At 45.8% G+C, this 18393-nt stretch overlaps 1 protein-coding gene and 1 pseudogene across 1 annotated transcript; both read left to right on the top strand.

Annotated features, from left to right (window-relative positions):
* LOC114834060 overlaps positions 1-18393 on the top strand; it is a 202607-nt pseudogene that overhangs the window by 17691 nt on the left and 166523 nt on the right.
* LOC117595328 (ribonuclease inhibitor-like) lies at positions 2822-9077 on the top strand. Its single transcript, XM_034295560.1, has 3 exons — positions 2822-3339; positions 3539-3712; positions 8871-9077. The coding sequence occupies exons 1-3, from the start codon at positions 2822-2824 to the stop codon at positions 9046-9048; spliced, it is 870 nt and encodes a 289-aa protein (XP_034151451.1). The 3' UTR covers positions 9049-9077.

The following is an 18393-nucleotide window of genomic DNA, read 5'->3' as shown; positions in this document are numbered from 1 at the left end:
TGGGTCAGCAGCCGGCGGAGGAGCAGGAAACAGGGGAGCCGGCGGAGGGCCAGCAGCCGGCGGAGGAGCAGGAAACAGGGGAGCCGGCGGAGGGCCAGCAGCCAGCAGAGGAGCAGGAGCCGGTGGAGGAGCCGACGAAGGAGCCGGCGAAGAATCAACAGCCGGCGGAGGGACAGCAGCCGGCAGAGGAGCAGGAGACGGGGGAACCGGCGGAGGGTCAGAAGCCGGCGGAAGAACAGGAGCCGGCGGAGGAGCAGGAGCCTGGGGAACCGGCGGAGTGTCAGGAGCCGGCGGAAGAGCCGGCGGTGGAACAGGAGCCGGCGGAGGAGCAGGAGATGGGGGAGCCTGCGGAGGGTCAGGAGCCGGCGGAGGAGCAGGAGCTGGGGGAGCCGGCGGAGGGTCAGGAGCCTGCGGGAGAGCCGGCAGAGGAGCAGGGGCTGGCGGAGGAGCAGGAGACGGGGGAGCCTGCGGAGGGTCAGGAGCCGGCGGAGGAGCAGGAGCCGGCGGAGGAGCAGGAGCCGGGGGAGCCGGCGGAGGGTCAGGAGCCTGCGGGAGAGCCAGCAGAGGAGCAGGGGCTGGCGGAGGAGCAGGAGACGGGGGAGCCGGCGGAGGGCCAACAGCCGGCGGAGGAGCAGGCAGCAGGGGGTGCTGGCTGCGGCTCCCGGGCAGCGCGGGGCGTTGGCTGCGGCTCCTGGGCAGCGTGGGACGCTGAAAAGACACGGTGTTTGCCCGGGGTGCCCCAGGGGACGGTAGGGGTTCTCCTCCTCCTCTGTGTCGCTATCCGGCCAGCGCAGAGATGGATAGGGGCACAGCCAGGACGTGACAATCAATGTCATTCACAAATGGCTAATATGCTGTTAAAATGGCCAGGGGAAAAAGCCATGAAGTTCATAGATGCTATTTGTAGTGGAGGAAAACTTAATAAGAAACGTTACTCAGTTTAACACAATGGTAAATGGTGTCTAATGAAATATTCAAACTTGACATGTTGTTAATGCGTGACAAAATGACAAAAAGGCTGCGGTCATCCCAGTTGCTTGTGCACCTTTTCCTACCACACTTTTCCCTTTTAGTCAACAATCCATGAATATGCTTTCAAACAGCACTCTGCAAAAAGCCAGCCCATGCAGTCATGACCTTCTGTGTCTTACCCTCCTCGTGAAGGGTGTCAATGAGTGTCTTCTGGACAACTGTCAAGTCAGCAGTCTTCCACATGATTGTGGTTGTGTGTACTGAAGGATCTGGGAGTTGAATTGCTGAATAGAGCTTTTCTGTATCGACTTTTCTGTATTGTATATTTTCTATAATATTTTGATATACTAGATTTAGGATTTTCATGAGCTGTAAGCCATAATCATGAAAATTAAAACAAAAAAGGCTTGAAATATTTTACTTCATGTGTAATGAATCTAGAATATATTAAGGTGTCACTTTTTTATTTGAATTATAGAAAGAAAATGAACTTAATATATGTATACATTATAACTCAGTCCTACAATACTGTCATTGTTTAAAGACATAATAGTCTGTATTATTTCTTCATTCAGGTCAGCCTGCTGTGATTTGTCGTGAACACAAACATAACCTGAAGAAGAAGTTTCAGTGCTTATTTGAGGGTATTGCTAAACAAGGGAACCCAACACTTCTCAATAAGATCTACACAGAGCTCTACATCACAGAGGGTGGAAAGGGAGAGGTCAATAATGAACATGAGGTGAGACAGATTGAGACTGCAACTAGAAAACAAGCAAGACCAGGGACAGCAATCAAATGTAATGACATCATCAAACCCTTACCTGGACAAGACAAACCTATCAGAACTGTGATGACAAAGGGAGTCGCTGGAATTGGAAAAACAGTCTCTGTGCAGAAGTTCATTCTGGACTGGGCTGAAGGAAAAGCCAATCAGGATGTCCAATTTGTATTTTCACTACCTTTCAGGGAGCTTAATTTGATAAAGGGGGGAGAACTCAGTTTGATTCAACTCATCAATCATTTCTCAATTGAAACCAGAAAAGCAAGAATCTCTAACTACAACAAATATAAAGTTGTATTCATCTTTGTTGGTCTGGATGAGTGCCGACTGCCCCTTGACTTCCAGAACAACAAGAGCTGTTGTGATGTGACAGAGTCAACCTCAGTGGATGTGCTGCTGACAAACCTCATCAAGGGAAATCTGCTTCCCTCTGCTCTCCTCTGAATAACTACCAGACCTGCAGCAGCCAATCAGATCCCCTCATGGTGTGTTGACCATGTGACAGAGGTCAGAGGGTTCAATGACCCCCAGAAAGAGGAGTACTTCAGGAAGAGATTCAGTGATGAGGACCTGGCCAGCAGAATCATCTCACATATAAAGACATCAAGGAGCCTCCACATCATGTGTCACATACCAGTCTTCTGTTGGATCGTAGCTACAATCCTTGAGCACATGTTGACTACAGATGATAAAGGAGAGCTGCCCAAGACTCTAACAGACATGTACTCACACTTCCTTGTGTTTCAGTCCACACACAGAAATGTAAAGTATGATGGGAAAAAAGAGACAGATCCACATTGGAGTAAAGAGAGCATTCTGACACTGGGAAAACTGGCTTTTGAACAGCTACAGAAAGGCAATCTGATTTTCTATGAAGAAGACCTGAAAGAGTGTGGCATTGATATCAATGAAGCATCAGTGTACTCAGGAGTCTGTACACAGATCTTTAAAGAGGAATGTGGGCTGTACCAGGACAAGGTGTTCTGCTTTGTCCATCTGAGCATTCAGGAGTTTCTAGCTGCAGTCTATGTGTTTCTCTCATTCAAAAACAACAATCAAAATCTAATGGATGAACAACTTTTATCCAAAGGGAATGTTTCAGTGCAGATCAGTGACAAGCTTGAAGTCACATTCTACAAGGCTGCTGTGGATGAAGCCTTCCAGAGTAAGACTGGACACCTGGACCTTTTCCTCCGCTTCCTTCTGGGTCTCTCACTGGAGTCAAATCAGAAGCATTTAAGGGGTCTACTTACAAAGACTAGAAGCAGCTCACAGAGCCATGAAGAAACAGTCAAGTACATCAAGAAGAAGATCAGAGAGAATCCCTCTTCAGAGAGGTGCATCAATCTGTTCCACTGTCTGAATGAACTGAATGACCATTCTCTAGTAGATGACATCCAAAGATACCTGAGTTCAGGAAGTCTCTCCAGAGAAGAACTGTCACCTGCACAGTGGTCAGCTCTGGTCTTTGTGTTACTGACTTCAGAAGAGGAGATTGATGTGTTTGACCTGAAGAAATACTGTACATCAGAGAAAGGTCTTCTGGGGTTGCTGCCTGTGATCAAAACCTGTAGAACTGCTCTGTAAGTACAGTCATGAAAATGATCCCCCCTCACCATAAACACACACATACACACAAGATATATTCTAGTGTCATAAATAGGGAATGTCAGCTTTGCCCTAAGGTAGAGATGATATTACAACGATGTAATCTATAGAGGCTATTCTAATGTTATTCTTAACTATTTTTCTGTTTGTGACATGATGATAATCTCTCTCCAGACTGTCAGGTTGTGGAATCACTGAGGAAGGCTGTGCTTCTCTGGTCTCAGCTCTGAAGTCAAACCCCTCACACCTGAAGGAACTGGATCTGAGTTACAATGAACTGAAGGATTTAGGAGTGGTGGAGCTCTCTGCTCTGCTGAAGGATCCACAATGTAGACTGGAGACTCTGAAGTGAGTTTTAATAACAACAACACAACTGACAACACATCAATAAACATGACGACACCACAACAGAACTAATCTGTTAAACCGAATTATCTTTCCTATTGACGGATTTGATTTCATCACACAGGTAGGGCCCTATAATTTCAGCATCATGATCATGGATGGATTTACAGAATCCAGACATAAACACAGAATTCTGCATCTTATGTTTCAACTGTAATCTGTTACAGTTACTAGTTACCTGTCCACATTTGTAATCAGTAATGTCACTTTTTGATTACTCAAACTCAGTAACGTAATCTGATGTTTTTGAGATTACTTTCATATTAAGAGGCATTGGAAAACAAACAGGAATAGCCTATAACCAACTTAACATCTTTTGCGGGATCAATCAATGTTAGAGTTTACATAGCTGGCCGAATCCGGAATTCGTATTTTATGTTATGGGTTGTGTAGGCTACAGTGCCTTTGGAAATGGGTTTTTACTTCAATATGATTCGGCTACATCTCTACATTACATGCCAAAGGTCTGTCAGATATTCAGTCATTGCAATTTATCCAATAAATCTTCCAGAATCTGACTTTTTATCTGAACATAACCCAAAATCTAATGACGCTTTAGCTTGTTCTGTTATTTGTTTTATTCATGTTTTTAATTGCTTAAAAAAAAAAAAAAAAGGCAATTATTCGAAAAGGGTATTGCCATTGTTGTATATAAAAATTAAGATATCCGTAGGTTTTAGCGCATAAACTAAATCTGCAGTAGTTGATGATTTGCTCCACAACCAACATTGTCAAAATGTTGTAGAAATCCCACGCACGCAAATGCATGTGTGCAATCGTGAACACCCGCATAGAAATAAGATTTACCCACGCGAACATAACCTGCGATTATTATGGCCACCAGTGATGGATTTTCAAAATGAAAATGACAGAAATAAACTGTGATTATTAACCTGCACTCTTAGCTTAAAGTAAATGACGTAAGCAACTAATGAACACAATATTCAGAGATGCAAAGCAAGCAGAATCACATGGCCTACCTGTATGGACGGAGTTGATGTGGCTGTGTCAAATACAAATAATCATCCTTTGGCAGAGTGCTTCACAACACACCTTTTCTCTTCAAATGTCGTGGTAAATTCAATATATTCCATATTTTACAGCTATCTAACAAATAGTTGCCTACTCTATTTAACAATTCCTGTAAAAGTTATTCGGTCCTACTCGTCCTGGCTGTGTTGTCGGGTGCATTTGACAAATAAACCTTGAAACTTGAAAAATATATAACACCAGGTAGGCCTATGGTCTATTATTGTTCTGAGAATATGCGTAATTTTATATGACTCAGCTAATAATATCGAAGATATACTCTGTCTTTACCAGCCTTCCAACCAACCAAAACAGGAGCAATTTAAACTAGCGCTGGTTATGCGCGTCCACCTTTGCGCGCATGATGATCTCACACACACAATTGGGGCATACAATTCATATTTTGGTTCAAATAAAGAAATAATAAACTCAAAAATACGTGTCAGAAATTATTTTGAGCACATATTATTTTTCATTTGAAGAAATCCAAAAGTAATCATAAATTGTTTCAAAATTATCTGTAATCTGATTACAATATGGCGCAGCCGGGGCCCCACCCTGGAGCCAGGCCCGGGGTTGGGGCTCGTTCGCGAGCGCCTGGTGGCCGGGCCTTTCCCCATGGGGCCCGGCCGGGCCCAGCCCGAACGGGCGACATGGGGCCGCCCTCCCGTGGGCTCACCACCCACAGGAGGGACCATAAGGGGCCGGTGCAGAGAGGATCGGGCGGCAGTCGAAGGCGGGGGCCTAGACAACCCGATCCCCGGACACGGAAACTAGCTCTAGGGACGTGGAATGTCACCTCGCTAGCGGGGAAGGAGCCTGAGATCGTGTGTGAGGTTGAGAGGTTCCGACTAGAGGTAGTCGGGATCACCTCTACGCACGGCTTGGGCTCTGGAACCACACTCCTTGAGAGAGGATGGACTCTTCACCACTCTGGAGTTGCCCATGGTGAGAGGCGGCGGGCTGGTGTGGGTTTGCTTATAGCTCCCCAGCTCTGCCGCCATGTGTTGGAGTTTACCCCGGTGAACGAGAGGGTCGTTTCACTGCGCCTACGGGTCGGGGATAGGTCTCTCACTGTTGTTTGTGCCTACGGGCCGAACGGCAGTGCAGAGTACCCAACCTTCTTGGAGTCTCTGGGAGGGGTGCTGGAAAGTGCTCCGACTGGGGACTCGACAGTGACACCTGGAGGGGCGTGATTGGGAGGAACGGCCCCCCTGATCTGAACCCGAGCGGTGTTCAGTTATTGGACTTCTGTGCTAGTCACAGTTTGTCCATAACGAACACCATGTTCAAGCATTAGGGTGTCCATCAGTGCACGTGGCACCAGGACACCCTAGGCCGCAGGTCGATGATCGACTTTGTTGTCGTTTCATCTGACCTGCGGCCACATGTCTTGGACACTCAGGTGAAGAGAGGGGCGGAGCTGTCAACTGATCACCACCTGGTTGTGAGTTGGATCCGATGGCGGGGGAGGAAGCTGGACAGACTCGGCAGGCCCAAGTGTACTGTAAGGGTCTGCTGGGAACGTCTGGCCGAGTCTCCTGTCAGAGAGATCTTTAACTCCCACCTCCGGCAGAGCTTCGACTGGATCCCGAGGGAGGTTGGAGATATTGAGTCCGAGTGGACCATGTTCTCCACCGCCATTGTCGAAGCGGCCGCTCGGAGCTGTGGCCGTAAGGTCTCCGGTGCCTGTCGAGGCGGCAATCCCCGAACCCGGTGGTGGACACCGGAAGTAAGGGATGCCGTCAAGCTGAAGAAGGAGTCCTATCAGGCCTGGTTGGCTTGTGGGACTCCTGACGCAGCTGACGGGTACCGACAGGCCAAGCGGGCTGCAGCCCGGGTGGTTGTGGAGGCAAAAACTCGGGCCTGGGAGGAGTTCGGTGAGGCCATGGAGAAGGACTATCGGCTGGCCTCGAAGAGATTCTGGCAAACCATCCAACGCCTCAGGAGAGGGAAACAGTGCCCTACCAACGCTGTTTACAGTAGAGGTGGGCAGCTGTTGACCTCAAATGGGGATGTCGTCGGGCGGTGGAAGGAGTACTTCGAGGATCTCCTCAATCCCGCCGTCACGTCTTCCATTGAGGAAGCAGAGGATGAGGGCTCAGAGGTGGACTCGTCCATCACCCGGGCTGAAGTCACCGAGGTGGTTAAGAAACTCCTCGGTGGCAAGGCACCGGGGGTGGATGAGATCCGCCCTGAGTACCTCAAGTCTCTGGATGTTGTGGGGCTGTCTTGGTTGACACGCCTGTGCAACATCGCGTGGCAGTCGGGGACAGTGCCTCTGGGATGGCAGACCGGGGTGGTGGTCCCTCTTTTTAAGAAGGGGGACCGGAGGGTGTGTTCCAACTATAGGGGGATCACACTTCTCAGCCTCCCCGGGAAAGTCTATGCCAGGGTTCTGGAGAGGAGAATACGGCCGATAGTAGAACCTCGGATTCAGGAGGAACAGTGTGGTTTTCGTCCAGGCCGTGGAACACTGGACCAGCTCTATACCCTCTACAGGGTGATGGAGGGTTCATGGGAGTTTGCCCAACCAGTCCACATGTGTTTTGTGGATTTGGAGAAGGCATTCGACTGTGTCCCTCGCGGCATCCTGTGGAGAGTGCTTCGGGAATATGGGGTCCTGGGTCCTTTGCTAAGGGCTGTCAGGTCCCTGTACGACCGAAGCAGGAGCTTGGTCCGCATTGCCGGCAGTAAGTCAGACTTGTTCCCTGTGCATGTTGGACTCCGGCAGGGCTGCCCTTTGTCACCGGTTCTGTTCGTAATATTTATGGACAGAATTTCTAGGCGCAGCCAGGGGCCGGAGGGTGTCAGGTTTGGGGACCACACGATTTCGTCTCTGCTCTTTGCGGATGATGTTGTCGTGTTGGCCCCTTCAAGCCAGGACCTTCAGCATGCACTTGGACGGTTTGCAGCCGAGTGTGAAGTGGTGGGGATGAAAATCAGTACCTCCAAATCCGAGGCCATGGTCCTCAGTCGGAAAAGGGTGGCTTGCCCACTTCAGGTTGGTGGAGAGTGCCTGCCTCAAGTGGAGGAGTTTAAGTATCTAGGGGTCCTGTTCACGAGTGAGGGAAGGATGGAACGGGAGATTGACAGACGGATCAGTGCAGCTTCTGCTGTAATGCGGTCGATGTATCGGTCTGTCGTGGTGAAGAAATTTACCGGTTTACCGGTCAATCTACGTTCCTACTCTCACCTATGGTCATGAGCTTTGGGTCATGACCGAAAGGACAAGATCCCGGATACAGGCGGCCGAAATGAGCTTTCTCCGCAGGGTGGCTGGGCGATCCCTTAGAGATAGGGTGAGAAGCTCGGTCACCCGGGAGGAGCTCAGAGTAGAGCCGCTGCTCCTCCACATCGAGAGGGGTCAGCTGAGGTGGCTTGGGCATCTGTTTCAGATGCCTCCGGAACGCCTTCCTGGGAAGGTGTTCCGGTCCCGTCCCACCGGGAAGAGACCCCGGGGAAGACCTAGGACACGCTGGAGGGACTATGTCTCCCGGCTGGCCTGAGAACGCCTCGGTGTCCCCCCGGAAGAGCTGGAGGAAGTGTCTGGGGAGAGGGAAGTCTGGGCATCCCTGCTTAGACTGCTGCCCCCGCGACCCGGCCCCGGATAAGCGGAAGATGATGCTATGCTATGCTATGCTATGATTACAATATTTTGTTGGTAACGTAACGGATTACAGTTACTGTTTTTTTTTTGTAATCCGCTACTCCCCAACTCTGGTAATGTGCTGGTTGTCTCATAACCCACAGCCCAGTGGTTAAATCAACAGTGCAGTCAGGCAGAGGGTCAGAATTTGTTTTTGGATAAAGGGCAGGTTGGACCACTAGGGGTACTCATTGTATCCACAGGGATTCTGGGTACAATACTTTTTGTATATGCGGTGGCAGTTGAAGAAAGTTGACCCACTTGCACCCCACTACTAGGTTGTTTATATGGAGGTTTTACATCACAAGAAATGTAATGGATATCATGGAATTTTGAAAAAAATATAACTTGTTTTATAGAATCTACACAAGGAAGATTTTAATTGCAGAAGCCGTTTGTAAAGTCATGATTGATTCTCTGCAGGCTGTCAGGCTGTCTGGTCACAGAGGAAGGCTGTGCTTCTCTGGTCTCAGCTCTGAAGTCAAACCCCTCACACCTGAAAGAGCTGGATCTGAGCTACAATCATCCAGGAGACTTGGGAGTCAGACTACTCTCTGCTGGACTGGAGGATCCACACTGGAGACTGGAGAAACTCAAGTAGGTCCTGTAGATGGTTTCTCTATCAGTAATCAGTAAGGTTGTATAAAGTTGTCAAGTTTTATGCATTATGTGTCAAATACAGACCTGCCTATCTGTTCTCCTTTTGGATAGCTTGAACACAGTTTACACCATGCTTGACAGATAGCGCCAAGCACTTATCATTTGGTCTCATTAATGTTTTTCTTTGTGATCCGAACACCTCTGTCCATAGTTGCCTGTCCATAATTTTTTTTCCAAAAATACATGTCCAGTGTCTGGGTTCTTTTGCCCATCTTCATTTTTTCTTTTAATTGGCCAGTCTGAGTTATGTATTTTTCTTTGCAACAATGTCTAAAAGGCCAGCAAGGGCCTTTTGAGAACAGGGACATTTCTAACTGACCCCATACCATTGAAAAGGTAGATTATGTGGGATGTGTATTGGGGGAAAGGGTGAGTATGTAATATAGGGTGGCTTCTGTCACTTCTGGATGATTAATTGACAGTAGGCGGGACATAATTTGCCTGTGGGATTAAACATTCCATAATATATCATAACATCTTATGCCTTGGGAATTTAACATTCCCGGGCCCTGGCACCCTATTGTTAAACATCTGACTTATTGTTAATTATCTTAACATTGAATGTCTTGTGAATTTAACATTCCCAGAACCCTGGAGCCCTATTGTTAAACATCAAAGCCACCATAAATTACAAACGGCACACCCCCATACCCTATTTCATCACCCGGACATGCATACATCATACAGGAATTTACAACCCCTAAAATACATCACACAGGAAGTACCACCCCAGAACACACGTCACGCCGGAAGTCCCACCCCGGAACATACATCATACAGGAAGTCCCACCCACAAACCGGAAGTCCCACCTACTGTCAATCAATTATCCAAAAGTGACAGAAGCCATCCTATATTAACTACTGGGGTGTTTAATGTGTGTGTTTGAGGTGTTGTGTATTATGTGTGTGACAAATTGGTTGTGTTTGTGTGTTTTGGGGTTGTAACAATGAATCAGGACACATGCCCTGGGAGAACTGAGGAAGTGTAATAAAATAACTAAGTCACAAATACTACAACAATGTTATATTTGGGCCAAAACAAAGACTGACAAGACAAACAAAATAAATAACTTAAATTGGAACAGTGAACAGGAACACAGGTGAGGTTAATAATAACAAACAGGCCTCTGTAATTAAATAGGGACAGTGACCAGAAACACAGGTGAGGGTACTAACAACAAGCAGGTGTCTGTAATTAAATAGGGGCAGTGATCAGGAACACAGGTGAAGGTACTAACAACACACAGGTGTCTGTAATTAAATAGGGACAGTGATCAGGAACACAGGTGAGGGTGAAAATAACAAAACATATCTGTAATTAGACTCTTGGGTTCAACATTTCCCAACCTTTGAGCAATATTTTCTCTAGTATCAAAATGTTTTCCTCTTGCAAGTTTAAAGTAGACATTTTTGTCAGCAGTTGCAGTTGTCCACTTTCCAGGAGGTCTATATTGATCAGTCTGAGGACACTTCGGTGTGTTTTTGCTTACATTTTAGGGAGAAAAATACTTCCAAATCCTCAAACACAGACTTGAAGGGCCGGTTTCAGAGACACAGATTAAGCCTAGTCTAAGACTAAAAAAGCTCAGTGGAGTTTTCTATTGAAATTGATTTTTTAGTCCTAGATTAGCCTTAATCTGTGTCTGTGATGCCAGCCCTTAGTTTTCTACAAATAATAACAAGCCTGACTAGTGATGAACGAGCGGCTCTTTATGGTGAACGCTGGAAACCAATTCACACTGGTGAATGGAGCTGTTCATTTGGCTCTTTAATTTTGTACATGTTTTAACTGACACAACAATGATTTACAGGTAAGGTGTTAAGGTAAGGTGACATGCATTTGTCAAGTAGGGTAACATCATTAGAAAAACAGCAGCCGATCTAATAATTAGTTTTGAGGTCTTTGCTGATTTCTTTAGAAAGTAGGCCTTGAAATACATCCCCAGGTACACATCTCCAATTGAATCAAATGATACCAATTAGCTTCTAAAGCCTTCACATAATTTTCTGGAATTTTCTAAGCTGTTTTTAAGGCACAGTCAACTTAGTGTATGTACGACCCACTAGAATTGTGATTTAGTGTAAAATAATCTGTCTGTAAACAATTGTTGGACAAATTACTTGTGTCACGCACAAACCAGATTTTCTAACCAACTTGCCAAAAGTATGGAATGTTAACATGAAATCTGTGGAGTGGTTGAAACATTTGTTTTAATAACTTCAACTTGAGTGTATGTCAACTGTACTTCGAGTCTACTTTTTAGCCTTTACGTTGAAGATGTGCAATTGTTTCATTAATCTGGGGTTATTTCTAAGTATTTTAGTAGAACCTCGGATTCAGGAGGAACAGTGTGGTTTTCGTCCGGGCCGTGGAACACTGGACCAGCTCTATACCCTCTACGGGGTGTTGGAGGGTTCATGGGAGTTTGCCCAACCAATCCACATGTGTTTTGTGGATTTGGAGAAGGCATTCGACTGTGTCCCTCGCGGCATCTTGTGGAGGGTGCTTGGGGAATGTGGGGTCCTGGGTCCTTTGCTAAGGGCTGTCAGGTCCCTGTACAACCGAAGCAGGAGCTTGGTCCGCATTGCCGGCAGTAAGTCAGACTTGTTCCCAGTGCATGTTGGACTCCGGCAGGGCTGCCCTTTGTCACTGGTTCTGTTCGTAATTTTTATGGACATGAATTTCTAGGAGCAGCCAGGGGCCGGAGGGTGTCAGGTTTGGGGACCACACGATTTCGTCTCTGCTCTTTGCAGATGATGTTGTCATGTTGGCCCCTTCTAACCAGGACCTTCAGCATGCACCGGGACGGTTTGCAGCCGAGTGTGAAGCAGTGGGGATGAGAATCAGTACCTCCAAATCCGAGGCCATGGTCCTCAGTCGGAAAAGGGTGGCTTGCCCACTTCAGGTTGGTGGAGAGTGCCTGCCTCAAGTGGAGGAGTTTAAGTATCTAGGGGTCTTGTTCACGAGTGAGGGAAGGATGGAACGGGAGATTGACAGACGGATCGGTGCAGCTTCTGCAGTAATGCAGTCGATGTATCGGTCTGTCGTGGTGAAGAAAGAGCTGAGCCGCAAGGCGAAGCTCTCGATTTACCAGTCAATCTACGTTCTTACTCTCACCTATGGTCATGAGCATAGGGTAGATCCCGGATACAGGCGGCCGAAATGAGCTTTCTCCGCAGGGTGGCTGGGCAATCCCTTAGAGATAGGGTTAGAAGCTCGGTCACCCGGGAGGAGCTCAGAGTAGAGCCGCTGCTCCTCCACATCGAGAGGGGTCAGCTGAGGTGGCTTGGGCATCTTTTTCGGATGCCTCCGGAACGCCTTCCTGGGAAGGTGTTCCGGTCCCGTCCCACCGGGAGGAGACCCCGGGGAAGACCTAGGACACGCTGGAGGGATTATGTCTCCCGGCTGGCCTGGGAACGCCTCGGTGTCCCCCCGGAAGAGCTAGAGGAAGTGTCTGGGGAGAGGGAAGTCTGGGCATCCCTGCTTAGACTGCTGCCCCCGCGACCCGGCCCCGGATAAGCGGAAGATGATGGTATGGTGGTGGTGGTATGGTATGTCATGCTGGGTCTGATTTCTGCCGGACACCTTTAATCTTTGTTCAGGACGTACCACCGCCGGGACACAGATTCCCCACATTCCTTTTCTAATTTGAACAAGGGGACTCGGTACCTTTAACAAGTAACCCATTTATACATGTATAGGACCAAGTATACATCAGTTCAAGAATTTCCACAACACGATGCAGCAATAATCCAATGAATAACCGAATCAATCTCTCCCTTGACTCAAACAGGTTCTCTATTATTTTACCAATCAACTCAGCAATTTTGTGACCTCAAGCAAACTCTTAGACAAATTTCAATCAGGTTTCTGACCTCACCACAGTACTGAAACCGCCCTGATTAAAGTTTTAAATGATATAAGGCTGAATACTGATTCTGATAAAATAACAGTTCTGGTTCTATTAGATCTCAGTGCAGCATTTGACACTGTAGACCATAGATCTGTGTCACTGTATAGAACATATAAATAACTGGATTATTGTGTTAGGCAACAAAAATAAAAGAACAAGTATTAAGTAAAGAGCTGGATTCTCGGGCCCTTAAAACCAGGGATCAAGTGCGTAATCTTGGTGTTCTGATAGACCTCACATTAAACAGTCATATCAAAGCGGTCACCAAAACAGCATTCTATCATCTAAAAAATATAGCCAGAATCAAAGGCTTGGTGTCCCAAAAAGACCAAGAGAAGCTCATCCATGCTTTGATCTCTAGTAGGGTTGAGTACTGTAATGGCCTCTTAACTCCCAAAAAAGACTGTAAAACAGCTGCAGCTCATTCAGAATGCTGCTGCTAGAATGTTAACCAGGACCAAGAGAACAGAACACATCACTCTGGTTCTTAAATCTTTGCACTGGCTTCCAGTCAGTTACAGAATAGATTTCAAAGTGGTGCTTTTAGTTTATAAATCTCTGAATGGTTTAGGACCTGAATACATTTCTGATGTTTGCAGAATATAAACCGAGGCTCTTAGATCCATGAACACAGGTCAGCTAGTAGAGCCCAGAGTCCAAACTAAACATGGAGAAGCTGCGTTTAGCACTTATGCTGTACACAACTGGAATAAACTACCAGAAGATCTTAGACGTGCCCCAAACATATCCATTTTTAAATCCAGGTTAAAAACACTTCTCACGTGCCTATGACTGAGCACTTAAACTTAACCACACTGTTCAGCCTTATAGCTTCCTATGTTTTTATGTGTTTTATTATGTTTTCTTATTGTATTTTTTCCTATTATGATGTTTTCATTTGTTTTCATGTTTTCATTTGAGCATTTGTTATTGTACTTTCATATATTTTTCTTTGCAAAGCACATTGAATTGCTTCGATGTATGAATTCTGCTATATAAATGAACTTGCTTACTTGCTCGTGTGCTACATTGTTCTCTTTCTGTTGTTTCTGTTGTTGGACGGTTAACTGTCACATCAATCCAATGGCTTAGATGGTCTGTGTTTAGTAAACTATTTTACACACACAAACAGACACAGACACACACACAATAACAACCAGATTAATGATTTCTAAATGAGAAGGCTTTACAGACCAGTGTGGTGATTCATTTTATTGATAAATGACTCTTGTTTACAGGTTACATCTTCAGGTTTATTTACATTCATGTGATATATTAACTCTGTACTAAAGAGTTATTCTCAGTGTGTCCAACTGAAAATGACAATGATTAGAGTGAAACATCATGTTGTGTTTGACACAGGGACCTCCTGACACAGAGACACTGAGGAGTCAGAATAAACCCTAAACCCTGGATAGAGGGGCTCAGTATATGGTTTTACAGACCAGTGTGGTGATTCATTCTATTGATTAGTGACTCTAGTTTACAGGTTACATCTTCAGTGGTGTTTAATCAAGATCAATCATATGATATATTTACTCAGTACTAGAGAGTTATTGTCAGTGTTTTACTACAGTGTCCTACTGAATTTGACCATGATTAGAGTGAAACATCATGTTGTGTTTGACACAGAGACCATCTGACACAGAGACACTGAGGAGTCAGAATAAACCCTAAACCCTGGATAGAGGGGCTCAGTGAATGTGGTGTTGAATGTGTACAGGTGGGTCAGTGTGTCAGAGGAGACCCTGTAGAAGGACAGAGTGCCGGCTGGCCAGTCCAGATACACTCCTACTCTGTGGGAGTCTGAGGAGGTGACAGGTATGTCAGTTATCTTATTATTGTGTCTGACTGAGTAACTGTTACCATGACAGTACAGACTCCAGGACTTGTCATTGTATCCAAGACAACAGTCATCACCCCTTCCTCTCCTGTTGATTCCTTTATATGTCACTCCTACCTCAGCCACTCTCCCACTCCACTCTACCTCCCAGTAACAGCGTCCAGACAGACCCTCTCTACACAACACCTGTGGCCAGAAGTCAGATCTCTCTGGGTGATCAGGATACGGCTGCTTCTCTCTCCTCCATGTCACCTTTTTGTTCTCCTCAGACAGAGAGAGTTTTCTGTTTACTGTGTTTGGGTCCAGTGTGAGATCACAGACATCTGATGGATGAGACCAAGACACAATATTACACATCATCATCATTCATATTATACACACACATCCATGTTTTATTTCTTTATTGTCATGAACTGGATATTAAGACACTCAGACAAAACACACACAAACACATGAACACATACACACCAGCTGTATATGTGTTCTGTATAATAAATTACTTACATTTCTGCAGTCCTGATTTCAACCTCCATTCTCCACCATGATCCATACTGTGGAAAAAGCAGATGAGAAGACTGTCATTTGGTGACACACATTCGGTCTAACACACACACTGTTATGGACATTTTGAACTAATGGACATTTGAGAAATGTCTGTCTTTCTATTGCTTGGTATGTAAATCTATACTTTAATTGTGACACACATGTCTGTATGATATCAGAGGATTGTTAGGTACTTTGACCATGTTCTCCTGACTAGACCAAGAAGAGTGTCAGTCCTTTTGTTCCTCAGGAATGTGATCCTTGGGGGGAAGTAGGAGCCATTGTCTTCTTTAGGTAAACACAACAGTAAACATTATGGCAGGAAGGATAAGGTGGGGGGACAGCCCGCCCTTTGGGTTAAACCTATGTGACACGAGACAGATGGGAAATAACTTACCTCACCTCTTTTAACTGTAATAAATAGGGACTGTTCATGTATTAAGTTAGAGACTCCTTGGATGGTTGTTTGTGAGCATTTGACGCGTCTCTTTATTTGCAAATAATAAATGGTTAAATTGTGCCAAGAGAATCTTGTCTCTGTACTTCCTCCTTTAAGAGGTCTAATTGATGGAATTGCCATCACAACACACACACACCTTACAAACCTGCAAGACAAACACACATACATACATTGTACACAACCCAGTTCCCCCATAACAGACACACATCACACAAAAAAAACCTCACGCACACAACCCCTCACAACCACCATACACACACAAGATGACACACACAAGATGACACACACAAGATGAAACACACAGGTTAAAATGGCTATTAAAGGTTCCCACACCTGTGGCTTTTTAAACTCCAATTAGTGTCTGTGTATGAACAGTCAATGAGTTTGTCAGCTCATGTGGATGCAATGAACAGGCTAGATACTGAGCCATTGGGGAGCAGAAAAGAACTGTCCAAACACCTGTGTAACAAGGTAATGGAACTTTATAAAGATGGAAAAGGATACAAAAAGATATCAAAAGACGTGCAAATGCCAGTCAGTACTGTTCAATCACTTTTAAGATGTAGAAAATTCAGGGATCTCTTGATACCAAGCCAAGGTCAGGTAGACAAAAAAGTTTTCAGCCAAAACTGCCAGAAGAATTGTTCTGTTGGAGTGACAAGACCAAAACAGAGCTTTATGGTCACAACCTTAAGCGCTTTGAGGAGGGGCCAACAAGGCCTATAGTGTACAGAATACCATCCCCACTGTGAAGCATGGTGGTGGCTCTCTGATGTTTTGTAGGGGGGTGAGCTCTAAAGGCACAGGGGATCATTTAAAAATGTATGGCAAGATGAATGCAGCATGTTATCAGAAAATACTGGCAGACAATTTGCATTCTTCTGCATGAAAGCTGTGCATGGGACGCTCTTGGATTTTCCAGGACGACAATGACCCTAAGCACAAGGCCAAGTTGACCCTCCAGTGGTTACAGCAGATCTGGAGTGACCATCACAGTCTCCTGACCTTAATATCATCAAGCCACTCATGGGAGATCTCAGATGTGCGGCTCATGCAAGACAACCAAAGACTTTGCATGACCTGGAGGCATTTGGCCAGGACAAATGGGCAGCTATAACACCTGCAAGAATTTGGAGCCTCATAGACAACTATTACAAAAGACTGCACGCTGTCATTGATCTATTGCAGGCCAGGTGAACAGGGCTTGCCTGGCTTCTTGTTTATTTTTTATGGGGTATCTTGAATAGGGGGTGCCTTTATTTTGTATTGATTCCCTACATGTGCCATATCTGGAAGTGGTGGAGATTAGAACAGGGATGTGTCCAGTCTTCCTTTGATGGTTATATCCACAAGTGACATATTTGACCACTGGCTACCGTACCGTTATGTCAAGTTATCATATAGGCCTAGTAATTCTACTAAATCAATGCAAAATAATAATAAACATTATCGTAGAATAGCATTCATGCTACACTTACCCTATTTTACAAATGGGTCAATTCCATCCTGATACTTTTCATCGTCTGAATGTTCAGACCCATTTTCACTATCCTCACTCTCCATAATCATTTATTCCACTTCTTTCGCCGTGGATATTCACTGTCTTCATGCGTCTTCAAGGCAATCCAAGTGCATAATGACTTTATTGGGAGCATGGTAAGTGCGACACACGCCTCTCCCCATTGGCGCGCTCACTCTCTCTCTCTTTTGGGGAGGGGGGTGACATGGATAGACTTCCCATTGGTTGTTTTACCGCAGTCTGTGACTGGTTTATGTATTGTAGACTTCTAAACAACAGAATAAAATCAAGTATAATTAGTTTGGCTGCTGCTGGAATCCTGAAGGACTATAGATTTTGTGATCACGATTGCGGGGCTTCTGGTTTACGAAAGTACACAAATGAGACATTGTTTTTTGCAGCGGAATGTCGTTGTTCCCGTGGGAATGAAATGAAGCCTCTAACTTCTACAGTTCCGGAGCAATGAATAAAAATGTGTGACCGGGACACGCCGACGCGTCAACTAGCGGTTTTGTGATTGCGACCGTTGTGCTTCTGATTGACGAAAGTACACAAACGAGACGTTGTTATTTGCAGCAGAATAGCCCTTTTCACATTGAAGACGAATGAAGCATCGGACTTCTACAGTTACGGAGCAGCGAATAAACTTAATTGACGAGCCCCCGCGTCATTGGTGCTCAGATTAAGAACTAAGGCTATGTAGACTTTTGAACTGGGGTCATTTAATTTTATCTGCTGGACCGCGTAAGCGGAGCCGGCCTATAAGAGCGAATGTCACTGACTGATTGATTGACCGACCGACCCTTGTTAAATAGCGTAGTGGTTAGAGACGCAGGCTCTGGAGCAACAGGTCCTGTGTTCGCCTCCTGTAACAGTCACAGCCTGATGTTGAGGACAGACAAAAACATTGCTGGCTACAACCCAGCTACATAATAGGAAGCCTAAAATTAAAGAGTTCTGGTGGATATTAGGATCTGTTCAGGAGAACTGTCCATCTCCCTCAGTCA

Source organism: Esox lucius, chromosome 11 (assembly GCF_011004845.1).
Source record: "Esox lucius isolate fEsoLuc1 chromosome 11, fEsoLuc1.pri, whole genome shotgun sequence".
Classification (NCBI taxonomy): Eukaryota; Metazoa; Chordata; class Actinopteri; order Esociformes; family Esocidae; genus Esox; species Esox lucius.
This window is presented reverse-complemented; position numbering and strand designations above follow the sequence as displayed.